Below are 27,041 nucleotides of genomic sequence, written 5' to 3'. Positions count from 1 at the left end.
TAGAAAAGACACCTGTCCACACACTCAATCAAACAGACTCCAACCTCTCCACAATGGCCAAGACCAGAGAGGGTGTAAGGACATCAGGGTTAAATTTTAGACCTGCACAAGGCTGGGATGGGCTACAGGACAATAGACAAGCAGCTTGGTGAGAAGGCAACAACTGTTGGCTCAATTATTAGAAAATGGAAGAAGGTCAAGATGACTGCCAATCACCCTCGGTCTGGGGCTCCATGCAAGATCTCACCTCGTGGGGCATCAATGATCATGAGGAAGGTGAGGGATCAGCCCAGAACTACACAGCAGGACCTGGTCAATGACCTGAAGAGAGCTGGGACCACAGTCTCAAAGAAAACCATTAGTAACACATTACGCCGTCATGGATTAAACTCCTGCAGCGCACGCAAGGTCCCCCTGCTCAAGCCAGTGCATGTCCAAGCCCGTCTGAAGTTTGCCAATGACCATCTGGATGATCCAGAGGAGGAATGGGAGAAGGTCATGTGGTCTGATGAGACAAAAATATAGTTTTTTGGTCTAAACTCCACTCGCCATGTTTGGAGGAAAAAGAAAAAAAGAAAGATGAGTACAAAAGAAAGATGAGTACAACCCCAACTGTGAAGCATGGAGGTGGAAACATCATTCTTTGGGGATGCTTTTCTGCAAAGGGGACAGGACGACTGCACCGTATTGAGGGGAGGATGGATGGGGCCATGTATCGCGAGATCTTGGCCAACAACCTCCTTCCCTCAGTAAGAGCATTGAAAACACACAGCCAGTGCAACTAAGGAGTGGCTCCGTAAGAAGCATCTCAAGGTCCTGGAGTGACCTAGCCAGTCTCCAGACTTGAACCCAATAGAAAATCTTTGGAGGGAGCTGAAAGTCCGTATTGCCCAGCGACAGCCCCGAAACCTGAAGGATCTGGAGAAGGTCTGTATGGAGGAGTGGGCCAAAATCCCTGCTGCAGTGTGTGCAAACCTGGTCAAGAACTACAGGAAATGTATGATCTCTGTAATTGCAAACAAAGATTTCTGTACCAAATATTAAGTTCTGCTTTTCTGATGTATCAAATACTTATATCATGCAATAAAATGCAAATGAATTACTTAAAAATTATACAATGTGACTTTCTGGATTTTTGTTTTAGATTCCATCTCTCATCTATATGATAAAATTACAGACCTCTACATGCTTTGTAAGTAGGAAAACCTGCAAAATCGGCAGTGTATCAAATACTTGTTCTCCCCACTGTACATACATACATACATACATACATACATACATACATACATACATACATACATACATACATATATATATATATTGAACTGTGTATATAATGTCACCTGAATCTGTTTGTGCTAGGTGGTCATGGGGAAGGTCATTCTCGTGGAGATAAGATCCGGGTGTTCCGGGCTGAGAGGTCATACGCGGTGACCCAGGGGAAGTGGTACTTTGAGTTTGAGGCTGTGACTGTGGGGGAGATGAGAGTGGGTTGGGCCAGACCCAGTGTCCGCGCTGACACAGAGCTGGGAGCAGATGAGCTCGCCTATGTCTTCAATGGTTTCAAGGTATGGTTGGGGATAAATGTTCTGTGTCTGTTTTAGGGAAACATTCACTAACATGTCGTATTTGAACTTTAACCGTTCTTTTTTAGGCTCAGCGTTGGCATGTGGGCAATGAGCCGTTTGGTCGTATCTGGTTGCCAGGTGATGTGGTGGGCTGTATGATTGACCTGGTAGAGCAGAACATCTTCTTCACTCTGAACGGAAAGATGCTGATCAGTGACTCTGGATCTGAGATGGCCTTCAAGGACATTGACATAGGAGATGGTGAGTGACGGATGGGGAGGCTGCTGGGGCTTGGGAGGTAAATCCTTGTAGGAGGGATTTACTGATTTTCGATTAGTGTTATTCATTAAACTGAATCTGCTGGTCTCCAGGTTTTATCCCTGTGTGTAGTCTGGGCCTGTCTCAGGTTGGCCGGCTCAACCTGGGCCAGAACGTCAGCAGCCTGCGCTACTTCACCATCTGTGGCCTTCAGGAGGGCTTTGAACCCTTCGCCATCAACATGAAGAGAGACATCACCATGTGGTTCAGCAAGAGCCTGCCCCAATTCATCCCTATTCCTACAGAACATCCTCACGTTGATGTACAGTACAGCATATGTTGTTCAACAACAGTGTCTTGGAATGGCTTCCCTTCCTATATTTTATAATTCCATTTAACACACGTTAACATTCAAATGTTTTCTTCTGTGGGTTTTCAATATGTGATTTTCTGCCTTTTCTCCCACATCCCCTGTGTAGGTGTCCCGTGTGGATGGGACGGTGGACAACGCTCCCTGTCTGAAACTGACCCACAAGACCTTCGGCTCTCAGAATGCCAACACCGATCTGTTGTTCCTGAGGCTCAGTATGCCCGTGGAGTTCCACGAGACCTTTAAAATCATGGCTGGGACCACCCCCCTGACACGAACCCTGACCATCCCCGAGGACCAGGTCCTGGAGGTGGACCCAGACTCTGACTTTGAGGTGCTGAAGAAGTCTGCCAGCCGCACAGAGAAGGAGGAGGAGAAGGAGCCCTCTGTGCCTAAGGAGATCTCCGTCAACGGAGGAGAGAATGTGAAAGATGCCTCTACAGAGAAGAGCAAGAAGAAGGGGTCAGTACTGAGTAGGGTTCAGATTAGTGAAGAGACAGACGATAGGCTTGAGACAGGTCACAACTCTCTGTTGGAGAAGAGACAGGTCACAACTCTCTGTTGGAGAAGAGACAGGTCACAACTCTCTGTTGGAGAAGAGACAGGTCACAACTCTCTGTTGGAGAAGAGACAGGTCACAACTCTCTGTTGGAGAAGAGACAGGTCACAACTCTCTGTTGGAGAAGAGACAGGTCACAACTCTCTGTTGGAGAAGAGACAGGTCACAACTCTCTGTTGGAGAAGAGACAGGTCACAACTCTCTGTTGGAGAAGAAAGTGGAAAGTGAATGCTGAAAACGGCACTTTTAACTGTCATCGTCGTCAAGTTTTCTCAGTCCTGTTGAAAAGGAGGCCCAATGTTAGAGGAATTAAATTCCTATATGTTTATTACCCCATTCAATTAATACACTCAGCCCATTTCTAAGGATTTGTAAGAAACTTATTTGAATAAAAATGGGCGGAGACCAGTCTCAAAATCAAGCACTAGCTTTTATTCTCGAGAGTACTGAACATGATACAATTTACAATGACGTCATTAAGGTTTCAAACTGTCCCGTCCCTCCTCCACTCCGGTACAATGGCAGTATAGTTCTCAAGCCTTCCTACATCGACCCCCACCTGTATAGATCATTTATGACCAGGCCAAAGCCTCCCTGTGTAGATAAGCATTCTTGCCAGTCTGACGACACTTTAATACGTGTCATGATTTGATTTGATTTTGTTCTCTCAAGGTTTTGGTTAATACTCTTTATATATATTGAACCTGAATTATTCGTAGTGGTCCTTTACCCTGGATGATTACACTAGGAATGTCCGTTGTGTTAGGGAGATTGATTGAACTCCGGCCGAACATATTCTCCTTGCCAACTCTAACCTTTGCTACCTGGAACGGTGTCATAGTATCAGTTGAAAACTGGTCAAAGCCAACATACCATAACCCGAGATCCTGGGTCTTTATCGTTTTAATGTTAATTTGTTCCTTTATACCATACTTCCTCTGCTCGGGAACACAGTCAGAAACTCCAACCCTTACTATACTTCATCTGTTCCCAAATTGGGTGTATGGGTTTACATAGCCATCCCTTTCAGTGTGAGCTATGGCCTGACTCCATGAATTACACGGTGATTTACACAAATACCTTCTATAGAGACCCATGCTTCTAGACTGCCCATAGTGAATGACCCCAGTTGGTCTACATGAAACTCCACTGAGACATCCTTCCCAATCTCACTCTCCCTTCCTTACTATTCAGTTCCAGTGACCTGCTAATATGCTATGGTAATATCACATTCTCCTCGTCTAGCACGAGTCAAGTTACCCTCTTTGGCCTTCTCGGGGTTCATGGTGTATCAGGAATATGGCTCCCACGATCAGACAGCTCACGACGAATCAGTACACCTGTAAAACCCCACCCTTTCCCAGAAAACACATCAGCAGCCAGAGGCCAGACACACCTCCACTTTTATGAACAAACACAGGGATGGAATGACAGGAAATGAAGTCTTCGTTCGAGAGATGGCCCCCGGAATTCTGTTAATTCCAGTTCTCCTCTCGAACACTGTGATTGTTCGTGGGTGTCAGTGTCTTACCCTCCCGCAGTGTGTGATATGAATTCAGGTAGTTATTTGAGCTATTCTCAGGGTGAAGGCTGTCACCAGCGGTATTTGGTATAGCCCCTCCTAAAGTGCTGCTTACCGTCTATTCTCCTCGGGGACTGGATTGAGTGAATCACCTTATCCTGTAGTTCACCTGTAGTGCATACATCTTGGACATACAGGTTTGTTTAACAAACAGTTTCTCATATGTTCTATCTGATTATATCTTTAACTTCTATATCTACTTGTTAGCTATTTTATTTATTTATTATTAGTTTATTATCCAATAGGCCACAAAGTGTCCTATCCTAGACCACAACTTACCCATCCCTCCTTTGATACCTGGCTATGCCCGGAGGGCTATTAAAGTACACTAATATCTCGTATCTCACGCCACTATTTTAGGTTTCCCTCTCTCCTGGAACCTCTTGTCTATAGATTTGGCTTTTATCCCATTCCTCTAGATTTTGGCTTCCCTCTCCTCCTTATTTGGACTATATTTCAGTACTGTTTGTTGAATCGGAACGATGGTCAATTCTCCCAGAGTTTAATTGACCATTCAAGTTAACTTGTATGCATAGAATTCCCTTCCTGTCTCCCCAAGCCTAGTTAATATCCCCTCTTAATCCTATGGGTTATCCTATTTGCACAAGATCACCGTCCTCCCAGCACCTATTTAAATATCCCCTCTTAATCTCGGGCGGATATGCCTCTCATGATTAAGTTTAGTTTATTTATGGTAGTGCACTTTACCTGAGGTCATTTCAGACCTGCCAGTGTATATTGGTCATACAAAACCCAGTGTATATTGGTCATACAAAACCCTGTGGATCTGTTTGGAATAGTAAAGCTCCTATTAATGATAAATTCTAAACATTTTAGAACATCAAATCAAAGAACTTAAATCATTCCCCCCAAAATCGAGAATATAGGCTACTGACCTTGTCGCCGACTGGGAAAAGCACTGTTCGTTGGATCTAGTCACTGTCCCTGTCAGTCTGGTGTGTGTACCGGCCTGTTCTTTAACCTCAATTCAGAGGCCATGTCTTAAAATAACGGGACTAGACCCGCCCCTGCACGATGTTCGGCGTACGACCTTCAGATGGCAGAGACAGTTATTTAGACCTGGCGTTCGAAGGACCAATTGTTGGAAGAATTAAATTCCTATATGTTTATTACCCAATTAAATTAATACACTCAACCCATCTCTAAGGATTTGTAAGAAACTTATTCGCATAAAATGGGCGGAGACCAGTCTCATAATCAAGCACTAGCTTTTATTCTCGAGAGTACTGAACATGATACAATTTACAACAGGTTATAAACTGAAAATGACATCATTAGGTTTCAAACTGTCCCGTCCCTCCTCCACTCTGATACAATGGCTGTATAGTTCTCAAGCCTTCCTACATAGACCCCCCACCTGTATAGATAATTTATGACCAGGCCAAAGCCTCCCTGTGTAGATAAGCATTCTTGCCAGTCTGACGATAAGTTAATTCGTTTCTACCAAGGAACAGACAGTCATTGTTCTAATTCTTGATTATAATTACACACATTATATTCAGTACTAGGATTAAAATAAAATGTATACATCTATACAGTAACATAATAGTATTCTGATTAGTCAGTCCTGATTGAAATGTATACAGTCATTATTGATTTTAAAAATCCCTTAACACTCAACTACGCTGACATTGTGTGTTGCACTCAGGTTCCTGTTCAAGGCCAAGAAGGCAGCTTTTACTCCGCCCCCTGTTGTTCCCACCATGCCCCGTCTGACGGAGGAAGTGGTCCCAGATGACAGAGATGACGATGACATCATCCTCAACACCACCACAGTATGACCTTTAACATCTCTTCAGATCCTCGTGTTTGAACCTTACTTCTCTTCACTGGGACATTTTTGTCTGGAAATGTTTTTTTTAAATTAATTTTTAGTTTTAGGTAGTTCAACTCCTTGTTAATCATGTTTTCTGCTCACATTCTCTGTGTTCAGTACTATTATTCAGTGCGAGTGATTGCGGGACAAGAGCCCAGTGGGGTGTGGGTAGGCTGGATCACCCCTGACTACCACCAATACGACCTGCACTTTGACCTCAGCAAAGTAAGAAATGTCACAGTCACCGTGGGAGATGACAAAGGCAACATACATGACAGGTGAGTAACGCGTCCCTGTGCACACACACACATGCACAGTATTCACAAAGACATAATACCTTAATATCTTCCGATGTTGTCTCTCCTGCCTCCCTCAGTATGAAGCGCAGTAACTGCTACATGGTGTGGGGAGGGGAGTTCAGCAGCTCCCAGCAGACCCGTGTCAGTCAGGAGGACTTTGTGATTGGCTGCCTTATTGACCTTGACACAGGACTCATGACTTTCACAGCCAATGGGAAAGAGATCAACACCTTCTACCAGGTGAGATGCAGTGTTCAGTGTAAACATGTATTCTGCATTGTGTCCCACCACCTGCCAACCCCTTTTTTACGCTACTGCTACTCTCTGTCCATCATAATGGCATAGTCACTTTAACCATATCTACATTTTCATACTACCTCAATCAGCCTGACTAACCGGTGTCTGTATGTAGCCTCGCTACTGTTTTTTTACTGTTGTTTTTATTTCTTTACTTACATATTGTTCACCTAATACCTTTTTTGGACTGTTGGTTAGAGCCTGTAAGTAAGCATTTCACTGTAAGGTCTACAACTGTTGTGTTCGGGCGCACGTGACAAATACACTTCGATTTGATTTGTATTTCATTACTCATGTCAAGGGTTACTGGTTTAATAATAAGCAAAGTACAAACTGCTCTGGGCTTGACTGCTTGATTGATTGAATTTATTAGACAATTTTAAGAACATAGATAAGAGACACCTCGACATACAATTCAAAAATCATCAAGGATAACACATTAAAGCTCGAAACCTAATTTCCATTGTGGCATCCTGTGTAACACTGTGGCTGTTTGTTCTAGGTGGAGCCCAACACTAAATTGTTCCCAGCTGTCTTTGTCCTGCCCTCCAGTCAGAACATGCTGCAAGTGGACCTGGGGAAGCTCAAGGTCAGACTCAGCGAGAATCACCCCTCCACTGTCTGTGTTTTACAGTGTTACCCCTCCACTGTCTGCGTTTTACAGTGTTACCCCTCCGCTGTCTGCGTTTTACAGTGTTACCCCTCCACTGTCTGCATTTTACAGTGTTACCCCTCCACTGTCTGTATTTTACAGTGTTACCCCTCCACTGTCTGTATTTTACAGTGTTACCCCTCCACTGTCTGCATTTTACAGTGTTACCCCTCCACTGTCTGTATTTTACAGTGTTACCCCTCCACTGTCTGCATTTTACAGTGTTACCCCTCCACTGTCTGTATTTTACAGTGTTACCCCTCCACTGTCTGTATTTTACAGTGTTACCCCTCCACTGTCTGCATTTTACAGTGTTACCCCTCCACTGTCTGTATTTTACAGTGTTACCCCTCCACTGTCTGTATTTTACAGTGTTACCCCTCCACTGTCTGCATTTTACAGTGTTACCCCTCCACTGTCTGTATTTTACAGTGTTACCCCTCCACTGTCTGCGTTTTACAGTGTTACCCCTCCACTGTCTGTATTTTACAGTGTTACCCCTCCACTGTCTGCATTTTACAGTGTTACCCCTCCACTGTCTGTATTTTACAGTGTTACCCCTCCACTGTCTGTATTTTACAGTGTCACCCCTCCACTGTCTGCATTTTACAGTGTTACCCCTCCACTGTCTGTATTTTACAGTGTTACCCCTCCACTGTCTGCATTTTACAGTGTTACCCCTCCACTGTCTGTGTTTTACAGTGTTACCCCTCCACTGTCTGCGTTTTACAGTGTCACCCCTCCACTGTCTGCATTTTACAGTGTTACCCCTCCACTGTCTGCATTTTACAGTGTCACCCCTCCACTGTCTGCATTTTACAGTGTTACCCCTCCACTGTCTGTATTTTACAGTGTCACCCCTCCACTGTCTGTATTTTACAGTGTCACCCCTCCACTGTCTGTATTTTACAGTGTCACCCCTCCACTGTCTGTATTTTACAGTGTCACCCCTCAACTGTCTGCATTTTACAGTGTCACCCCTTTACTGTCTGCATTTTACAGTGTTACCCCTCCACTGTCTGCATTTTACAGTGTTACCCCTCCACTGTCTGCATTTTACAGTGTTACCCCTCCACTGTCTGCCTTTTACAGTGTTACCCCACCACTGTCTGCGTTTTACAGTGTTACCCCTCCACTGTCTGTATTTTACAGTGTCACCCCTCCACTGTCTGTATTTTACAGTGTCACCCCTCCACTGTCTGTATTTTACAGTGTCACCCCTCCACTGTCTGCATTTTACAGTGTCACCCCTCCACTGTCTGCATTTTACAGTGTTACCCCTCCACTGTCTGCATTTTACAGTGTTACCCCTCCACTGTCTGCATTTTACAGTGTTACCCCTCCACTGTCTGTGTTTTACAGTGTTACCCCTCCACTGTCTGCATTTTACAGTGTTACCCCTCCACTGTCTGTATTTTACAGTGTCACCCCTCCACTGTCTGCATTTTACAGTGTTACCCCTCCACTGTCTGTATTTTACAGTGTCACCCCTCCACTGTCTGTATTTTACAGTGTCACCCCTCCACTGTCTGCATTTTACAGTGTCACCCCTCCACTGTCTGCATTTTACAGTGTTACCCCTCCACTGTCTGCATTTTACAGTGTTACCCCTCCACTGTCTGCATTTTACAGTGTTACCCCTCCACTGTCTGTGTTTTACAGTGTTACCCCTCCACTGTCTGCATTTTACAGTGTTACCCCTCCACTGTCTGTATTTTACAGTGTCACCCCTCCACTGTCTGCATTTTACAGTGTTACCCCTCCACTGTCTGCATTTTACAGTGTTACCCCTCCACTGTCTGCGTTTTACAGTGTTACCCCTCCACTGTCTGCGTTTTACAGTGTTACCCCTCCACTGTCTGCGTTTTACAGTGTTACCCCTCCACTGTCTGCATTTTACAGTGTTACCCCTCCACTGTCTGTATTTTACAGTGTCACCCCTCCACTGTCTGTATTTTACAGTGTCACCCCTCCACTGTCTGTATTTTACAGTGTCACCCCTCCACTGTCTGTATTTTACAGTGTTACCCCTCCACTGTCTGTATTTTACAGTGTTACCCCTCCACTGTCTGCGTTTTACAGTGTTACCCCTCCACTGTCTGTATTTTACAGTGTTACCCCTCCACTGTCTGCGTTTTACAGTGTTACCCCTCCACTGTCTGTATTTTACAGTGTTACCCCTCCACTGTCTGTATTTTACAGTGTTACCCCTCCACTGTCTGTGTTTTACAGTGTTACCCCTCCACTGTCTGTATTTTACAGTGTTACCCCTCCACTGTCTGCATTTTACAGTGTTACCCCTCGACTGTCTGCATTTTACAGTGTTACCCCTCCACTGTCTGCATTTTACAGTGTTACCCCTCCACTGTCTGCCTTTTACAGTGTTACCCCTCCACTGTCTGTATTTTACAGTGTTATGGATGTTTTCTATTTCATTCTGTATTTTTACCCTCAAGGATACTCAAGCTATTATTTCACTTCAACGACGACCCTTCTACTCTGCAATGTATGTGTTTGTTCTCTCCTCAGAACATCATGCCTATTTCAGCAGCCATGTTCCGCAGTGAGCGTAAGAACCCGGTCCCTCAGTGTCCTCCCAGGCTGGATGTCCAGATGCTGACCCCAGTCATTTGGAGCCGCATGCCAAACCACTTCCTGTCCCCAGAGATGGGCCGTGTGAACGACAGGCACGGCTGGATGGTGGAGTGCAGAGAGCCTATCACAATGATGGCCCTGCACATCCCCGAGGAGAACAGGTCAGAACACTGCCACCATTGCTGACATCTAAGCAGAAGATTATTGTATTTGATTGTGAAATGGATTTCAGTCTCAGCTATAGTATTGGGAAAGACATATAAACAGGAGCCATTTTGGCTCTGATGCAATAGATTTGTCCAAATCTGTACAGCCTTGGGCCATACTGTCCTCTGCCTCTGTCCCGTCTAGATGTATTGACATCCTGGAGTTGTCGGAGCGTATGGACCTGCTGAAGTTCCACTACCACACTCTGAAACTGTACGGCTCAGTCTGTGCTCTGGGGAACAACCGCGTGGCTCACGCCCTGTGCAGCCATGTTGACGAATCCCAGCTATTCTACGCCATAGAGAACACCTACCTGCCTGGACCAATGAGGAGCGGCTACTACGATCTGCTCATCAGCATTCACCTGGAGTCGGCCAAGCGGAACCGCCTCATGACCAATAAGGAGTTCATTGTGCCCATGACTGAAGAGACGCTCAGCATCAACCTCAACTCAGACACTGACAAATCTCATGCTTTACCAGGGGTGGGCCTCACCACCTGTCTGCGCCCCAAACTCCACTTCTCCCCCACTGGGTTTGTAGGGACAGACCTGGATATCTACACCCTCAGCCCCTTCATCCCCCTACATGTAAGGAGCCTCATAGGTTTGCAATCTTTTCAACTTTCAATAAATTCCCTGGTTTTCCAGAAATCCTGGTTTGAGGATTCCGGATTTCCTCCTTATTCCCTCCTGAATCCGGGAATCTTCCAACCGTTATTTTTTGGGGAAAAAACAGGGAATTATTGAAAGTTCCCAGTGTTTTGCAACACTGGGCCAGGCTGATGGAGGGAGAGGGGAAAGATTGATGGTCATGAAAGTGTGTCTCTCTCTCCTGTAGGTGCTGAAGGCGAAGGCCCTGACCATGCTGACAGAAGCTGTCCAGGATGGTGGTCAAGCCATGCGGGATCCTGTAGGAGGCAGTGTTGAGTTCCACTTTGTCCCCATCCTCAAGCTCATCAGCACCCTGCTCATCATGGGTGTGTTTGATAATGAAGATGTCAAGCACATCCTGAAGATGATAGAGCCCACAGTGTTCAGTGGAGAGGCAGAGGCTGCTGCCCAGGGAGAGGTGGACCAAACACCGGCCCTCAAAGAACGGGGGTTGGAGATGAAGGAAGAAGAGGAGGGAGCAGTAGAGAGCAGACATGAAACAGAAATGGAGGATGAGGGGATGGGTGAGGAAGATGAGGAAATGGAGGCAGAGCTAGAGGAGTTGGAGCCTATAGAAAAAGAGGAAGACAAGGGGGAGGCTGACGGAGAGAAAGGTGCTGAGGAGACTGAGAAGGAGGTGAATCCTGGAGAGGCAGAAGAACAAGTAGGTCTGGAAGAGGGATTACTGCACATGAAGCTTCCAGAGTCTGTCAAACTACAGGTTGGTGTGTGTGTGTTTTTCAGTTCGCTGTAACTTTCACTATCCTTAGTTTGATGAATTACCCTAATCTATGTGGCTAAGTCTCAGGTCATTCTCTCTCTGTCGGTCAGATGTGCACTCTGCTGCAGTATTTCTGTGACTGTGAGTTGCGCCACAGGGTGGAGGCCATCATAGCCTTCTCAGACCAGTTTGTGAGCCAGGTGCAGGCCAACCAGAGAGCCCGCTACAACGAGCTCATGCTGGCGTATACCATGAGCGCTGCTGAGACCGCTCGCAAGACCCGCGAGTTCCGCTCCCCACCACAGGAGCAGGTACCCTCCGCATCTACCACTGTCTACCGGAGGATAAAGTACACTGTCACACCTGTAACAGTACATGAAAGGTAACAACATCTTACTGTTTGTCTCTTTTTGATATGCAGGTCAACATGCTTATGAACTTGAAGAACATTGCAGAGGATGAGGATTGTCCTGTGCCTGACGAGGTCCGCGATGCCCTGCAGGCTTTTCACAAGAACCTGCTGTTTCACTGCAGTCAGTCAAGCTCTTACTTTGCTCTCCACGTGTAACTTAGAATTTCACTTGTATATCAAAGAGGGCCAATAGTTGAGATGAAAAGTTTTCAGCTAATGTCAATGATTTATCACCCCTGATGTCATGTCAGGTGTACATATCGAAGAGGAAGAGGTAGAGGAGGAGTTGGATATGTCTCTCAAAGGGCGACTCCTCCGAATGCTGGACAAGTTGAGGCACCTCCATAAGAAGAAGCTAGAGGAGGAGAAACCTGAGGAGGAGAACAAACCCAGTGAGTCTCACTCTCTATCAGCTATCCCAGTGAAAAACGGTAAAATCAAGCCAAAAATGTATAATCAATCTCAGTCTAGTCTTCATGGGATAGTTTTATTCGGTTTCAGCAATCAATTATTTTCAGGTTAAAATGATTTTATCACTAACACAACAAAAAACAGACAATCGATCAATTAACTGATGTCCCTCTTCTATAACCACCCCACCAGGCACCCTCCAGGAGCTGATCACCCACACCATGGTCCACTGGGCCCAGGAGTCATTCATCCAGAACCCTGAGCTGGTGCGTCTGATGTTCAGCCTGCTGCACTGTCAGTATGACGGGCTGGGGGAGCTGATCCGGGCCCTGCCCAAGGCCTACACCATCAACGCCATCTCCATAAAGGATACCATGGACCTGCTGGAGTGCCTGGGACAGATCCGCTCGCTGCTCATCGTCCAGATGGGCCCCGAGGAGGAGAGGCTCATGATCCAGAGCATCGGGTCAGACATTATAAACTGGGTGGTTCAAGTTCTAAATGTTTTTTTTTTTTACTGTTCTAATTACATTGGTAACCAGTTTATAATAGCAATAAGGCACCTTTGGGGTTTGTGGTGTATGGCCATATTCCACGGCTAAGGGCTGTATCTTTATTTTACTTATTGAACCTTTATTTAACTAGGCAAGTCAGTTAAGAACAAATTGTTATTTACAATGATGGCCTACCAAAAGGCAAAAGTTTTCCTTGGAGGACGGGGGCTGGGATTAAAATAAAAATAAAAATATATAGGACAAAACACACATCACGACAAGAGAGACAACACTATATAAAGAGAGACCTAAGACAACAACATAGCATGGCAGAAACACATGACAACAACAGCATGGTAGCAACACAACATGGTAGCAACACAACATGGTAGCAGCACAAAACAGGGTACAAACGACAACAGCACAAAGGCAAAGAAGGTAGAGACAACAATACATAACGCAAGCAGCCACAACTGTCAGTAAGAGTGTCCATGATTACGTTTTTGAATGAAGAGATTGAGATAAAACTGTCCAGTTTGAGTGTTTGTTGCAGCTTGTTCCAGTCTCTAGCTGCAGCGAACTGAAATGACGAGTGACCCAGGGATGTGTGTGCTTTGGGGACCTATTAACAGAATGTGACTGGCAGAACGGGTGTTGTATGTGGAGGATGAGGGCTGCAGTAAATGTTTCAGATAGTGGGGAATGAGACCTAAGAGAGGTTATAAATAAGCATCAACCAGTGGTTCTTGTGACAGGTATACAGAGAAGACCAGTTTATAGAGGAGTATAGAGTGCAGTGATGTGTCCTATAAGGAGCATTGGAGCATTTACCATCTGATGGCCGAATGGTAAAGAACATCTCGCTCAAGAGCACCCTTACCTGGCAATCTATACATTACGTCTCCGTAATCTAGCATGGGTAGGATGGTCATCTGAATCAGAGTTAGTTTGGCAGCTGGGGTAAAAGAGAAGCGATTACGATAGAGGAAACCAAGTCTAGATTTAACCATAGCCTGCAGCTTTGATATGTGCTGAGATAAGGACAGTGTACCATCTAGCCATACTCCCAAGTACTTGTATGAGGTGACTACCTCAAGCTCTAAATCCTCAGAGGTAGTAATCACACCTGTGGGGAGAGGGGCATTCTTCTTACCAAACCACATGATCTTTGTTTTGGAGGTTTTCAGAACAAGGTTAAGGGCAGAGAAAGATTGTTGGACACTAAGACAGCTTTGTTGTAGAGAGTTTAACACACAATTTGGGGAGAGGCCAGCTGAGACTGTATCATCTGCATATAAATGGACGAGAGAGCTTCCTACTGCCTGAGCAATGTTGTTAATGTAAATTCGGAAGAGGTTGGGGCCTAGGATCGAGCCTTGGGGTACACCCTTGGTGACAGGCAGTGCCTGAGACAGCGAATGTTCTGACTTTATACACTGCACTCTTTAAGAGAGGTAGTTAACAAACCAGGCCAAAGACCCCTCAGAGACACTAATACTCCTTAGCCGACCCACAAGAATGGAAGGTCTACCATATCAAAAGCTTTGGCCAAGTCAATAAAAATAGCAGCACAGCATTGCTTAGAATCAAGGGCAATAGTGACATCATTTAGTACCTTTAAGGTTGCAGTGACACACCCATTTTCTGAGCGGAAACCAGATTGCATACCAGAGAGAATACTATAGATATCAAGAAAGACAGTCAGTTGATTATTTTTTTTTTATTGTTATTTTTATTAAATTTTTTGAATTTTACCCCTTTTTCTCCCCAATTTAGTGGTATCCAATTGTTATAGTAGCTACTATCTTGTCTCATCGCTACAACTCCCGTACGGGCTTGGGAGAGATGAAGGTTGAAAGTCATGCGTCTTCCGATACACAACCCAACCAGCCATACTGCTTCTTAACACAGCGCGCATCCAACCCGGAAGCCAGCCGCACCAATGTGTCGGAGGGTACACCGTGCACCTGGAAACCTTGGTTCGCGCGCACTGCGCCCGGCCCACCACAAGAGTCGCTGGTGCGCGATGAGACAAGGACATCCCTACCGACCAAGCCCTCCCTAACCCGGACGACGCTAGGCCAATTGTGCGTCGCCCCACGGACCTCCCGGTCGCGGCCGGTTACGACAGAGCCTGGGCGCGAACCCAGGGACTCTGATGGCACAGCTGGCACTGCAGTACAGCACCCTTAACCTGTTAAGCCCACCCAACACGCAGGCGTCTCATCTAGCCATCTGGAAATGCAAATGCGCTACGCTAAATGCTAATAGCACTCGTTAAAACTCAAACGTTCATTAAAACACACATGCAGGGTACTGAATTAAAGCTACACTCGTTGTGAATCCAGCCAACAAGTCAGATTTTCAAAATGCTTTTCGGCGAAAGCATGAGAAGCTATTATCTGATAGCACGCAACATTCCGAAATACCTGAAGGGGACGTAAACAAAATAATTAGCATAGCCGGCGCTACACAAAACGCAGAAATAAAATGTAAAACATTCATTACCTTTGACGATCTTCTTTGTTGGCACTCCTAGATCTTTTTTCGATTGAATCGGTCCATATACACCCTAAATATCGATCTATGAAAAGTGTGTGATATAGGAAAAAAGACCGTTTTAAAACGCAACGTAATTTTTTTTTAATTAAAAAAGTCGACGATAAACTTTCACAAAACACTTCGAAATACTTTTGTAATCCAACTTTAGGTATTAGTAAACGTGAATAATCTATCAAATTGATCACGGGGCGATGTGTATTCAATAGCTCCACGTCTTGAACTCATGGTCGAAAATTCCTCATCCAAAACATCCTGTCGGAGACCGGAAGGAATGGGGTCTCTCTTACTCGTTTGACCAAGAAACAAAGCCCAGGCAATTGACAAGACTGGCGACATCGTGTGGAAGCTGTAGGACTTGCAATCTCAGCCCCATGTAATTTGCTTTCCAATAGACAATACATGCAAGTGGCGCATGGATATTTTTCCCAGTTTTCGGTGATCAGTTTTTCTTGCACTTTTCGATGAAACACAGGCTCTGTTATAGTCACAGCCGTGATTTAACCAGTTTTAGAACGTCAGAGTGTTTTCTATCCACACATACTAATCATATGCATATACTATATTCCTGGCATGAGTAGCAGGACGCTGAAATGTTGCGCGATTTTTAACAGAATGTTAGAAAAAGTAGGGGGTAGGCTTAAGTGCACTGCGCCACCCTGGAGGCCCTAGTCAGTTGATTATTGACAAGTTTTTCCAACACTTTGATAAACAGGGCAAAATAGAAATAGGCCTATAACAGTTTGATCTCCCCTTTAAATAGAGGACGCAACGTGGCTGCCTTCCAATCAATGGGAACCTCCCCAGAGAGGAGAGAGAGGTTAAAAATGTTAGAGATAGGCTTGGCAATTATAGGGGCAGCACCCTTAAATAAGAAAGTGTCTAAACCATCTGACCCAGATGTTTTTTAGGGTCAAGTTTAAGGTGCTCCATTAGCACCTTGGATTCAGCGACTGCCTCCAGGGAGAAACTTTGTAGCGGGACAGGGGAAAAAGAGGGAGAAGCATCGGGGATAGTTGCGTTAGAAGGGGTGGGAGATGTGGATGGGCAAGGAGGCATGGCTGAGTCATATAGGAATCCATACTTAATGAAGTGGTGATTTAAAAGCTCAGCCATGTGCTTCTTGTCAGTAACAACCATTACAATCATCAACTTTAAGGGACATGGGCAGCTGTGAGGAGGAGGCTTCATTCTCCAGGTCATTAACCATTTTCCAGAACTTCCGGATAGCCTGAGTGCACTTATTTCTCCTTTGCCTGAACGAGAGCCAGTCAGCCTGAGTATTCCATGTGCCGAGCTTTTCGGCAAATGGAATTCTTGAGGTGGAGTAACTCTGCAAGATCACGGTCGAATTCTCATTTTCTCTATGTTTGTTAACAATATCACTGAAAATATCAAAAAAAGAAGGTCGAAGCATCATCGACAGAGATGATTCTATATCATTTTACAGAGGCCGGGTCATGAAGGAAGGCTTGCTCATTAAAGTTTTTTAGCAAGTGTCTATGACAAATCAGGACTGGTCGTTTCACTGAGCAGCCATTACAAACACAGGCTGTAAAACAGTGATCACTAAGGTCATTACAGAAAACACCAGACTGATACCTATCAGGATTATTTGTGAGTATAACATCGATGAGAGTAGCCTTTTCTGGGTGTTTAGAGTCATACCTTGTGGGATTGGTAATAATCTGAGAAATATTTATGGAATCCCCATTGTTTAAGGACTTCGGTAGGTGGTTTAAGCATGTCCCAGTTTAGGTCACCTAACAAATTCAGACTTAGTGTAAGGGGATAGAAGAGAGCTTAGGGCAGGTAGGGTACAGGCCGGTGCTGATGGACGACGATAACACCCAGCAACAGTCAACAAAGAGCTATTTGAAAGTATCTAGGCACTCCGCATTGTGTCATGCATAAGAACATCCCTTAGCCGTGGTATATTGGCCATATACCAGAACCCCACGGGCCTTATTGCTTTAGTATACCGGACAGAGAACTGGAGGAACTGAGAATCAGCATGAGCCTTCTTTCTCCATCAGGAACATCATGAGCAACAAAGTGTTTTATCAGCACCCCAACCTAATGCGAGCGCTGGGCATGCACGAGACTGTCATGGAGGTGATGGTCAACGTGCTGGGTGGTGGTGACTCCAAGGTGAAGTGGTTATATGCTTCATAACTACAGGATCAATGCTTGTCTGCAAATTCAAATGCGTAACATATTTCTACACTGTAGTCATTCACCCTACATGTGTTCTTCTGCAGGAGATCAGATTCCCTCGTATGGTCACCAACTGCTGTCGTTTCCTGTGCTACTTCTGTCGTATCAGTCGTCAGAACCAACGCTCCATGTTCGATCACCTCAGCTACCTGCTTCAGAACAGCGGCATCGGCCTTGGTGAGGGACATTGATATCTTCTTCCAATACAAGTTTATATTCTTGTATAAATGGGAAAGAAAGGTCAACATAATTCCTCTAAAGGCAGAATAGTTTTGCTGTGTGTTGAAACTGAACGTGTCATGGATGTCTTTCAGGAATGCGTGGCTCCACCCCTCTAGACGTAGCTGCAGCATCCTGTATTGATAACAATGAGCTGGCTCTGGCGCTACAGGAACAAGACCTGGAGAAGGTTGGACACCCCCAGCACCCACATGAACATTCTCTGATCCAGCAGCACATTGGTCATCACTCTTTCTGTCTCTTTTGCACTGTTTTTCCTCCCAGGTGGTGAAGTACCTTGCAGGCTGTGGGCTTCAGAGCTGTCCCCAGCTCCTGGCTAAGGGTTACCCTGACATTGGCTGGAACCCTTGTGGGGGAGAGAAATACCTGGACTTCCTCCGCTTCGCTGTCTTCGTCAACGGTCTGTGTTTGTTGGCTTCATGTAATGGAATACACTGCTGTTGGTATTGTCTTTCTGTTTGTCCTTCGTCACTGAACGTGGTTTGGTTCCATGTCCCCCATAGGAGAGAGCGTAGAGGAGAATGCCAATGTGGTGGTGCGTCTTCTGATCCGTCGGCCAGAGTGTTTTGGCCCGGCCCTGAGAGGAGAGGGTGGAAACGGCCTACTGGCTGCTATAGAGGAGGCCATCAAGATCTCTGAAGATCCTGCCAGGGACGGCCCCACTGTCAAGAAAGACAGGCGCTTCCCCGGCATGTAAGTGCCAAACTGCTTCGGGACTCTGCCGATTGACTATCTAGTCTTAACTGGTGTAGTAGATTAGAACATGTTCTCCTTTTTGGGCCTACATGTATGAATTTTTCCTTTCTCCTGTTAGGTTTCCTGGTGGAGAGGGGCAGCATGAGGAGAACAAGGTGCATCTGGGGAATGCCATCATGTCCTTCTACTCAGCTCTTATTGACTTGCTGGGACGCTGTGCTCCAGAGATGCATGTGAGTACTGAGCGTTGGGAAACCTTAAGAGAGAAGCCAACGTTTATGGAATTGTGCTAGCTAGCTGCTGTGTTTTCAGTCTAAGACATTGCTATTTGTTCTTCATCCTCCAGTTGATCCAGGCTGGGAAGGGTGAGGCTCTGAGGATCAGGGCCATCCTGAGGTCCCTGGTGCCCATAGAGGACCTGGTGGGAGTCATCAGCCTGTCTGTCCAAATCCCAGACTTTGGAAAGGGTGAGCCAACGGGGAAACCATTTGGGTTCAATTAACTCTGTTGTGTTGGCTCAAGGAAAGGGAGTATTGATGTCTTGATTATGAAACAGAACAAAAAATGGTTTTAGTTTAGTTTGATCGTAATATGTTCCATATTATATCTGTAGTCAAAAGTGTTAATATGATGTGAGTCCTTATTCTCCCCTCTAACTTCCCTCTGTCTTTTGTGATGTCTAGATAACAGCATCATTGAACCCAAGATGTCTTCCAGTTTTGTGCCGGACCACAAGGCTCCCATGGTGCTGTTCCTTGACAGAGTGTATGGTATTGACAACCAGGACTTCCTGCTCCATGTGCTGGAGGTGGGCTTCCTGCCTGACATGAGGGCAGCTGCTTCTCTGGACACAGTAAGTCAGCCTCTCTCGATCTCACGACTCATATACTGTACAAGGCAATAACTTGCTCTTATGCAGGAGTGAGACACTAAGCATATATTGACTGTAAACAGAACTACAGCTAATTTGTTGGCATATCAGCATAATGTTTGATTAAAAATGTGTCTCAACATTTTAATTGTTGTTAGTGTGTGGTCTTTTGAACACAGAGAATATGACAGTTTAAATCAGGGTTGGGCAACTGGCAACCCGCGGCTCCCCTTTTGTAGTCCAGTGGATTACTGTTCAGTGTTAGAATAGTAGAATACACAAGGGGCAATTTCAAAATGTGGTTGTTCATCAGCAGTTTCTCTCTTGTTATGTCAGTCACTGGCAGTCACTCACTTAGCCCATCTCAGCAAAACATTTTTAGTTTGGTAAGTTAGTTTAGCGGCCAGCTATCTAAACTTGAAGTAATCATGATGGAATTACTGACCTGGGGGCCGCCGTTGATTTTGTTAGTCACTCTCTATCAGAATTGTAGGAAATTAGCTTTAAAATAAAAAACGTTTCTCTTCCCCTTGGAAAAATGTGTAGAATTGCAGGAAATTAACTCTAAAACCTCAAAAATGCTTTCGAAAGGTGGGGGGGGGGGCCTCTAAAATTGCTTTGGCTGCCGGTGTGGGTATGGATGTGGGACGCAGACCTGAAATTGGTTTTGTGGCCCCTACGCCCAACAAAGTTGCCCATCCCTGGTTTAAATGGATCTCTCCCCACCAGGCAGCTTTCTGCACCACAGAGATGGCCCTGGCTCTGAACCGCTACCTCTCTCTGGCCGTGCTGCCCCTCATCAACAAGTGTGCCTTCCTGTTTGCCGGCACAGACCACCGGGCCATCATGATCGACTCCATGCTGCACACCATCTACCGTCTGTCCCGCGGACGAGCCTTCACTAAGGCCCAGAGAGATGTCATTGAGGAATGTCTCATGGCTTTGTGCAAGTGAGTTGGACTTACCATGAGCTGTTATCTGAAGTCTATTTTTCTGCATTCTGTCAGTAGAATTGTCATAAAGATGATAATTTCATGTCTCCTGGACATGACATGTTCTCTTCCCTAAACTGTTTGTTCATTGAACTTTTAGTGAGGTGTTCAACCTCACTAGGGTATGTGGGACGCTAGCATCCCACCTGGCCAACATCCAGTGAAATTGCAGAGCACCAAATTCAAATACAGAAATACTCATTATAAAAATTGATGTTTTATTTAATTTTACATAGGTTTAAAGATGAACCTCTTGTGAATCCAACCACGGCGTCAGATTTTAAAAATGCTTTACGGCGAAAGCATACCTTACGATTATTTGAGAACATCGCCCAGCTGACAAATCATTACAAACAGTAACCAGCCAAGTAGAAGAGTTACACAAGTCAGAAATAGAGAGAAAATGAATCACTTACCTTTGATCTTCATATGGTTGCACTCAGAAGACATTAATTTACTCAATAAATGTTTGTTTTGTTCGATAAAGTCTCTCTTTATTTATTTTGTTTGCGCGTTTTCTTCAGTAATGTATTTACGTGCACTTATTTATTTGTGTCTATTTCTTAGAAATCTACGGCCATCCATGTTACAACACCTGTTGCGAAGGCTGGTATTTGATGTACCAATTCTCAATGAATATGCCAAAATGCCACTTAAGGTATGGACATGACTTAAACATTAGCCAATCAAACCTTTATAGAATCAAAACAAAGGAATGAAGATAGCTGTATCAAGATAATGTACGTATCATCCAGATGTTAGTATGCATCATCTCACCGATCTCATAATGTTCTTTTTTTGGCTGCAGCTTTTGAACACTCACTATGAGCGTTGTTGGAAGTACTATTGCCTGCCCAACGGCTGGGGCAACTTTGGAGTGTCATCAGAGGAGGAGCTGCATCTCACCCGCAAACTCTTCTGGGGCATCTTTGAGTCCCTGGCCCACAAGGTTACACTATTACACTGATCGATCATACCTTAGTCACCAGGAAATGTTTGGCTCCAATAAAAAACAATACGTTGATAGATCATTGTAGAAATATTTCACTATGTCATCTGGTTCTGGTTTCAGAAATTTGATGCTGAGCTGTTCAAAATTGCCATGCCGTGCATATGTGCCATTGCTGGGGCCATCCCTCCAGATTATGTAGATGCCAGCTACTCCTCCAAGACTGAGAAGAAAGCCTCAGTGGATGCAGAGGGAAACTTTGATCCCAAGCCAGTGGAGACCACAAAGTGAGACCCTTGAATGGGAGAGAGTGAGATGAGAGAGATTGAAAGAGAGAGAAAATGATGGACAGAAGAGAGGGCGAGATGAGGGTGTAAGATGAAGGAGAGAAGAGGGAGATGATGAAGGGAGAGTAAATTGATAGGAGGAAGGCCTTGAGAAAACAAACAATTTAGATAAGATACAGTATCAATGGAAAGTGTTGATATTTTTATGAATATTTCGCAGTATCCTTTGCCTTTAGCTACTGTGTAGTATGTTATGTCTATGGTGTACTGAAGTCGATGTTTTGTGTTGTAGTACTATCATCCCTGAGAGATTGGATGGTTTCATCAACAAATATGCTGAATACACACATAACAAGTGGGCTTTTGAAAAGGTCAGTAAAAAAAACGACCAAAGGCAACAATAAACGTTTGTGTAACAGTTGTACAGCAAACTGTACAATGTATGGTGTTTTAACCTCTAGCGTCGAGCAATCCCATATCCGGGAGCATAATCATAGCCTCAAGCTCATTACCATAACGCAACGTTTCCTATTCATGAAAATCGCAAATGAAATGAAATAAATATATTGAAACACAAGCTTAGCCTTTTGTTAACAACACTGTCATCTCAGATTTTCAAAATATGCTTTAACCAAAGCTACACAAGCATTTGTGTAAGAGTATTGATAGCCTAGCATAGCATTAAGCCTAGCATTCAGCAGGCAACATTTTCACAAAAACAAGAAAAGCATTCAAATAAAATCATTTACCTTTGAAGAACTTCGGATGTTTTCAATGACGAGACGCTCAGTTAGATAGCAAATGTTCATTTTTTCCAAAAAGATTATTTGTGTAAGAGAAATAGCTCCGTTTTGTTCATCACGTTTGGCTAAGAAAAAAAAACGAAACTGCAGTCAACACAACGCCAAACTTTTTTCCAAATTAGCTCCATAATATCGACAAACATGGCAAACGTTGTTTAGAATCAATCCTCAAGGTGTTTTTCACAATTCTATTCGATGAAAAATCATTCCTGGCAGTCGGTTTCTCATCCGAGGCAAACGGAAAAATACTGCAGCTGGAGATTACGCAATAATTGCGACGGAGGACACCAAGCTACCACCTGGTAGATGTAGTGTCTTATGGTCAATCTTCCAATGATATGCCTACAAATACGTCACAATGCTGCAGACACCTTGGGGAAAACGTGGAAAAGGTAAGCTGACTCCTAGCTCCTCCACAGCCATATAAGGAGTCATTGCCATGAGGCGGTTTCAAAAAATGCGGCACTTCCTGATTGTGTTTTTATCTGGGTTTTTTCTGTAACATCAGTTCTGTGGCACTCACAGACAATATCTTTGCAGTTTTGGAAACGTCAGAGTGTTTTCTTTCCAAAGCTGTCAATTATATGCATAGTCGAGCATCTTTTCGTGACAAAATATCTTGTTTAAAACTGGAACGTTTTTCATCGAAAAATTAAAATAGCGCCCCCTATATCCAAGAAGTTAATTAAACAATAATGTTGTATGTATGTTCACCTGCAGATTCAGAACAACTGGACGTATGGAGAGATGTTGGATGAAGATTCTAAAACTCACCCCATGCTCCGACCGTACAAAACATTCTCAGAGAAGGTAAGAGGCACAGTTGATCGTTTTCTTCTCAACCACCACAGATTTTTTTTTACAATTTCTGCTCTCTGATGCCCTCTGTCTGTAATGATCTCCTCCTTTGTAGGACAAAGAGATCTACCGTTGGCCCATCAAAGAGTCCATGAAGGCTATAATTGCATGGGAGTGGACTCTGGATCAAATGAGGGAAGGAGAGGAAGCCAAGACTGAGCAAAAGAAGGCGGCTCGGAAAATCTCTCAGACTGCACAGGTACAGAGAAAAGGACGATAGGAAAGGATGAATAACCCATTTAATAGGATCTCTGTGGACAGAGATAATAAAAACAGTATGAATAAATGTGTGTATTTCAGGCAACGTACGACCCCAGCCATGGCTACAGTCCCCAACCGATTGAGATCCCCCACATGGCACTGTCAAGAGAGCTGCAGGTATGATGGCACTAAAGTATTTTATCTTTATTTAACTAGGCAAGTCAGTTAAGAACACATTCTTATTTTCAATGACGGCCTAGGAACAGTGGGTTAACTGCCTTGTTCAGGGGTAGAACGACAGATTTTTACCTTGTCAGCTCAGCGATTCAATCTTGCAACCTTCCGGTTACTAGGCCAACGCTCTAACCACTAGGCTACCCATCCCTCTTAATTACTTTAGTGACTGTAATGTGATCAATGTTTTCATAATTTCTCCTTTCCCCAGTCCATGGCAGAACAGCTTGCAGAGAACTATCACAATACCTGGGGTCGCAAGAAGAAGATGGAGCTGCAGTCCAAAGGTCAGAGGTCGTTCTGTTCAGAAAACAAAGAGGATATTGCCTACAGAATTGCCAGTCACCTTTTTCTTTAAAAAAAGTAAATGGGAACTTTGTGTGTTTTGACTGTGTGTAGGAGGAGGCTCCCACCCTTTGCTTGTACCCTATGACACCCTGACAGCAAAGGAAAAGGCACGAGACAGGGAAAAGGCTCAGGAGCTTCTTAAATTCCTTCAACTCAATGGATTTGCAGTCACCAGGTAAAAGGAAAAGTTATTGAAGGTATCAAGTTGAGGAAGCAACTGAATATGTATTGATAAATCATACAATTGAATTCTTTCTCCAGGGGGATGAAAGACATGGAGTCAGACATCTCATCTATCGAGAAGCGCTTTGCTTATGGTTTCCTGCAGAAGCTGTTAAAGTGGATGGAGATGGCCCAGGAGTTCATAGCTCACCTTGGTAGAGTGGGCTCGTGGAGGAGGGTGGATGATGATAACCAATGAAATAGTGCTTTGTTATTGAGCTACTGAATGAATCAGTGTAGAGTCAATGTGGACATTTAACACGATAACAATACTCCATAATGTTGTCTTTTGGGTTTCATTCAGAGGCTGTGGTGAGCAGTGGCAGAGTGGAGAAGTCGCCTCATGAGCAGGAGATCAAATTCTTTGCAAAGGTGAGAGCAGAATCACTATGAAACAGGCCTATCTAGAGAGGAGGAGAGAGGGCATTTGATACAACTGTTAAATGTTTACTGCAGGAGTATAAGAATATATGATGATGATGATGATGATGATGATGATGATGATGATGATGATGATGATGAACTGTGTTTGTCTCAGATCCTGTTGCCCCTGATCAATCAGTACTTTAAAAACCACTCTCTGTACTTCCTGTCCACACCGGCCAAAGTCCTGGGTACTGGAGGACATTCCTCTAACAAGGAGAAAGAGATGATTGCCAGGTAACTCTGTCACACACTGTATTACATGTGTATTGCTACACCTCAGTTTAGTTAGTTGGCTTTCGCCACTTTCATTTTTCTCTACTCATCATGTCAAGTCTACCTTTTGGAACCTGTGCTGTAATTTCACATTTTTCCTCTTACCTTTCATCATTCATTACCTTTCATCAATCATTACCTTTCATCATTCATTACCTTTCATCATTCATTACCTTTCATCAATCATTATCATTCACTACCTTTCATCAATCATTACCTTTCATCAATCATTACCTTCCTCTGTGTTTCCTCTCTCCTTTCTATTGGGTGTCGCTGTAGCATCTTCTGTAAAATGGCTGCTCTGGTGAGACACAGAGTTTCTCTCTTTGGTAAGAAATCGTCTTTGTCTTGATGATTTAGTTCTGTCCCGTCATTCCTGCTCTGTTTCCATCTGTCTAACTTGTGTTTGACCCTCCCCACTGTATCTCTATTTCACTGTCCGCTGTTCATCTGACTCTGATTACCTGTGCTTGGCTTTCTCCCCTTCTCATGCTGATTTGAGTTGATGTCATTTGAACTAATTTACTTGCATTGAAGGTTTTTCTACCTGGTACTGTAAATCCAAAATAATTTATCTTGATGTTGCCAGCCTTCATTATATCTAGGTGACTTTGTCTATCCTCTATAGGAAATGACGCCCCTGCTATTGTCAACTGTCTTCACATCCTGGCACGATCTCTCGACGCAAGGTAATCTTCACTTCTCTGAAGTGTGTTCACAATCCAAATACGAAGGTGTCGTGTCTTTGGCAATGCCGGATTAAGTGATATGACATGCTATTCTATAAAATAATATCACCTGATTGAACTAATCATGTAAATGTAATTAACTAGAGAGTCGGGCACCACGAAATAATATTTATAGAGCTGTTATCTTCCGAATAAACTCTTAAAGAACTCATAATTTTTTACATCAATAGCAGTCAATATTAATCTTCATCTTACTTCAGTCTCATCTGAAAGTTGTACATTCTTGGTTATCTGCAAGAATCCTGGCTAACAATTTGAATCAGCAATACAAACTTGGGTTTAATAATTTATTTACTAAATACCTAACTAATCACACATACACATAATTAATCATAACTTGATTACAAATTACATCATAGGAAAACGTCCCTAGTGGGCGGAACAGATATGATGGCTTGTTACACAAAGGAAAAGGGGCGGGTTTGAGTAAAGAGCGGAAGACAGGAACAAAGGGCGAAGCTGTGCTATCATAAATACAGTATCTTATGCATTCTAAATTACCGCCCATTTGGAAAAGGAAAATGCAATAAATATTTACTCTGAGCTGCGCTTCAGTAGGTTGGTGGTAGAGGGAAGACCGTGTTGCCAAACCAAGTCGTTGTGTGATAGATGGGATATTCTGTCTGTTCCTTCCTAACCTGCGTTTGCAGCTGCGGTCGCTAACTCAACAGCTAGGAGGTATCACTTCTGTAGTGAATAAGAGTTCAAAGTTCATACCATTCGCAACCAAAGCTCATGCTGATTTTGGCTTCGTTCTGAACCTTTCTGACATAGGACCGTCGCCCTCATATCCTCGGAACAGGAAGTTATATTGTCGTCAGGGGCTTATAGAGGAAGGGAGAAAAGGGGTGTGTTTCATAGTTTACAACCTCTGTCTCTTCACGTGGGCGGGCCACTGAGTGAGCAGCAATATCTTATGAAAACCCACATCTCCCATTTTAGAAGCTAAAATCACATTTCATCCCATCACAAATAATTTCATATTCAAACATTTAAATTGAACAACAATTCCATGTGAATCCGATAACTCTGATGTGTAGACTTTCCACTGTAGAGTTTATGTCATCTTATCATTGATGAGAATGTCTCAGATGACAACGGAACTGACATCATATTCATTAAGTACCACCGCATATGTTCAATTGTTCGGATTACCAGAATATAGTTCATTTCCCCCCACATTCTGACGTTCCCAGAATCTC

General features: G+C 44.2%; 1 protein-coding gene across 6 annotated transcripts in view; it reads left to right on the top strand.

Annotated features, from left to right (window-relative positions):
* The window catches only part of LOC118384831 (ryanodine receptor 1-like), a 95,334-nt gene that overhangs the window by 20,133 nt on the left and 48,160 nt on the right, over window positions 1-27,041 (top strand). For all 6 annotated transcript variants that reach the window (XR_008139053.1, XR_008139055.1, XR_008139054.1 and 3 more), the window contains exons 27-64: window positions 1,363-1,568; window positions 1,655-1,829; window positions 1,940-2,148; window positions 2,306-2,658; window positions 6,007-6,133; window positions 6,292-6,452; window positions 6,551-6,713; window positions 7,273-7,359; window positions 9,952-10,178; window positions 10,369-10,813; window positions 11,064-11,597; window positions 11,708-11,908; window positions 12,019-12,130; window positions 12,261-12,401; window positions 12,613-12,886; window positions 17,510-17,624; window positions 17,735-17,867; window positions 18,005-18,099; window positions 18,195-18,330; window positions 18,434-18,623; window positions 18,745-18,859; window positions 18,973-19,093; window positions 19,310-19,479; window positions 20,227-20,447; window positions 21,057-21,147; window positions 21,298-21,438; window positions 21,562-21,725; window positions 22,018-22,096; window positions 23,249-23,338; window positions 23,442-23,585; window positions 23,687-23,764; window positions 24,033-24,108; window positions 24,221-24,344; window positions 24,431-24,546; window positions 24,696-24,763; window positions 24,930-25,051; window positions 25,370-25,419; window positions 25,719-25,779. Coding sequence is in view for 3 of the 6 variants with exons in the window: in XM_052520900.1 (XP_052376860.1) it covers window positions 1,363-1,568; window positions 1,655-1,829; window positions 1,940-2,148; window positions 2,306-2,658; window positions 6,007-6,133; window positions 6,292-6,452; window positions 6,551-6,713; window positions 7,273-7,359; window positions 9,952-10,178; window positions 10,369-10,813; window positions 11,064-11,597; window positions 11,708-11,908; window positions 12,019-12,130; window positions 12,261-12,401; window positions 12,613-12,886; window positions 17,510-17,624; window positions 17,735-17,867; window positions 18,005-18,099; window positions 18,195-18,330; window positions 18,434-18,623; window positions 18,745-18,859; window positions 18,973-19,093; window positions 19,310-19,479; window positions 20,227-20,447; window positions 21,057-21,147; window positions 21,298-21,438; window positions 21,562-21,725; window positions 22,018-22,096; window positions 23,249-23,338; window positions 23,442-23,585; window positions 23,687-23,764; window positions 24,033-24,108; window positions 24,221-24,344; window positions 24,431-24,546; window positions 24,696-24,763; window positions 24,930-25,051; window positions 25,370-25,419; window positions 25,719-25,779 (6,115 nt within the window). In the remaining 3 variants the exon portion in view is untranslated. The remainder of the gene's footprint in view (window positions 1-1,362; window positions 1,569-1,654; window positions 1,830-1,939; window positions 2,149-2,305; window positions 2,659-6,006; window positions 6,134-6,291; window positions 6,453-6,550; window positions 6,714-7,272; window positions 7,360-9,951; window positions 10,179-10,368; window positions 10,814-11,063; window positions 11,598-11,707; window positions 11,909-12,018; window positions 12,131-12,260; window positions 12,402-12,612; window positions 12,887-17,509; window positions 17,625-17,734; window positions 17,868-18,004; window positions 18,100-18,194; window positions 18,331-18,433; window positions 18,624-18,744; window positions 18,860-18,972; window positions 19,094-19,309; window positions 19,480-20,226; window positions 20,448-21,056; window positions 21,148-21,297; window positions 21,439-21,561; window positions 21,726-22,017; window positions 22,097-23,248; window positions 23,339-23,441; window positions 23,586-23,686; window positions 23,765-24,032; window positions 24,109-24,220; window positions 24,345-24,430; window positions 24,547-24,695; window positions 24,764-24,929; window positions 25,052-25,369; window positions 25,420-25,718; window positions 25,780-27,041) is intronic.

Source organism: Oncorhynchus keta, chromosome 6, assembly GCF_023373465.1.
Source record: "Oncorhynchus keta strain PuntledgeMale-10-30-2019 chromosome 6, Oket_V2, whole genome shotgun sequence".
Classification (NCBI taxonomy): Eukaryota; Metazoa; Chordata; class Actinopteri; order Salmoniformes; family Salmonidae; genus Oncorhynchus; species Oncorhynchus keta.
This window is presented reverse-complemented; position numbering and strand designations above follow the sequence as displayed.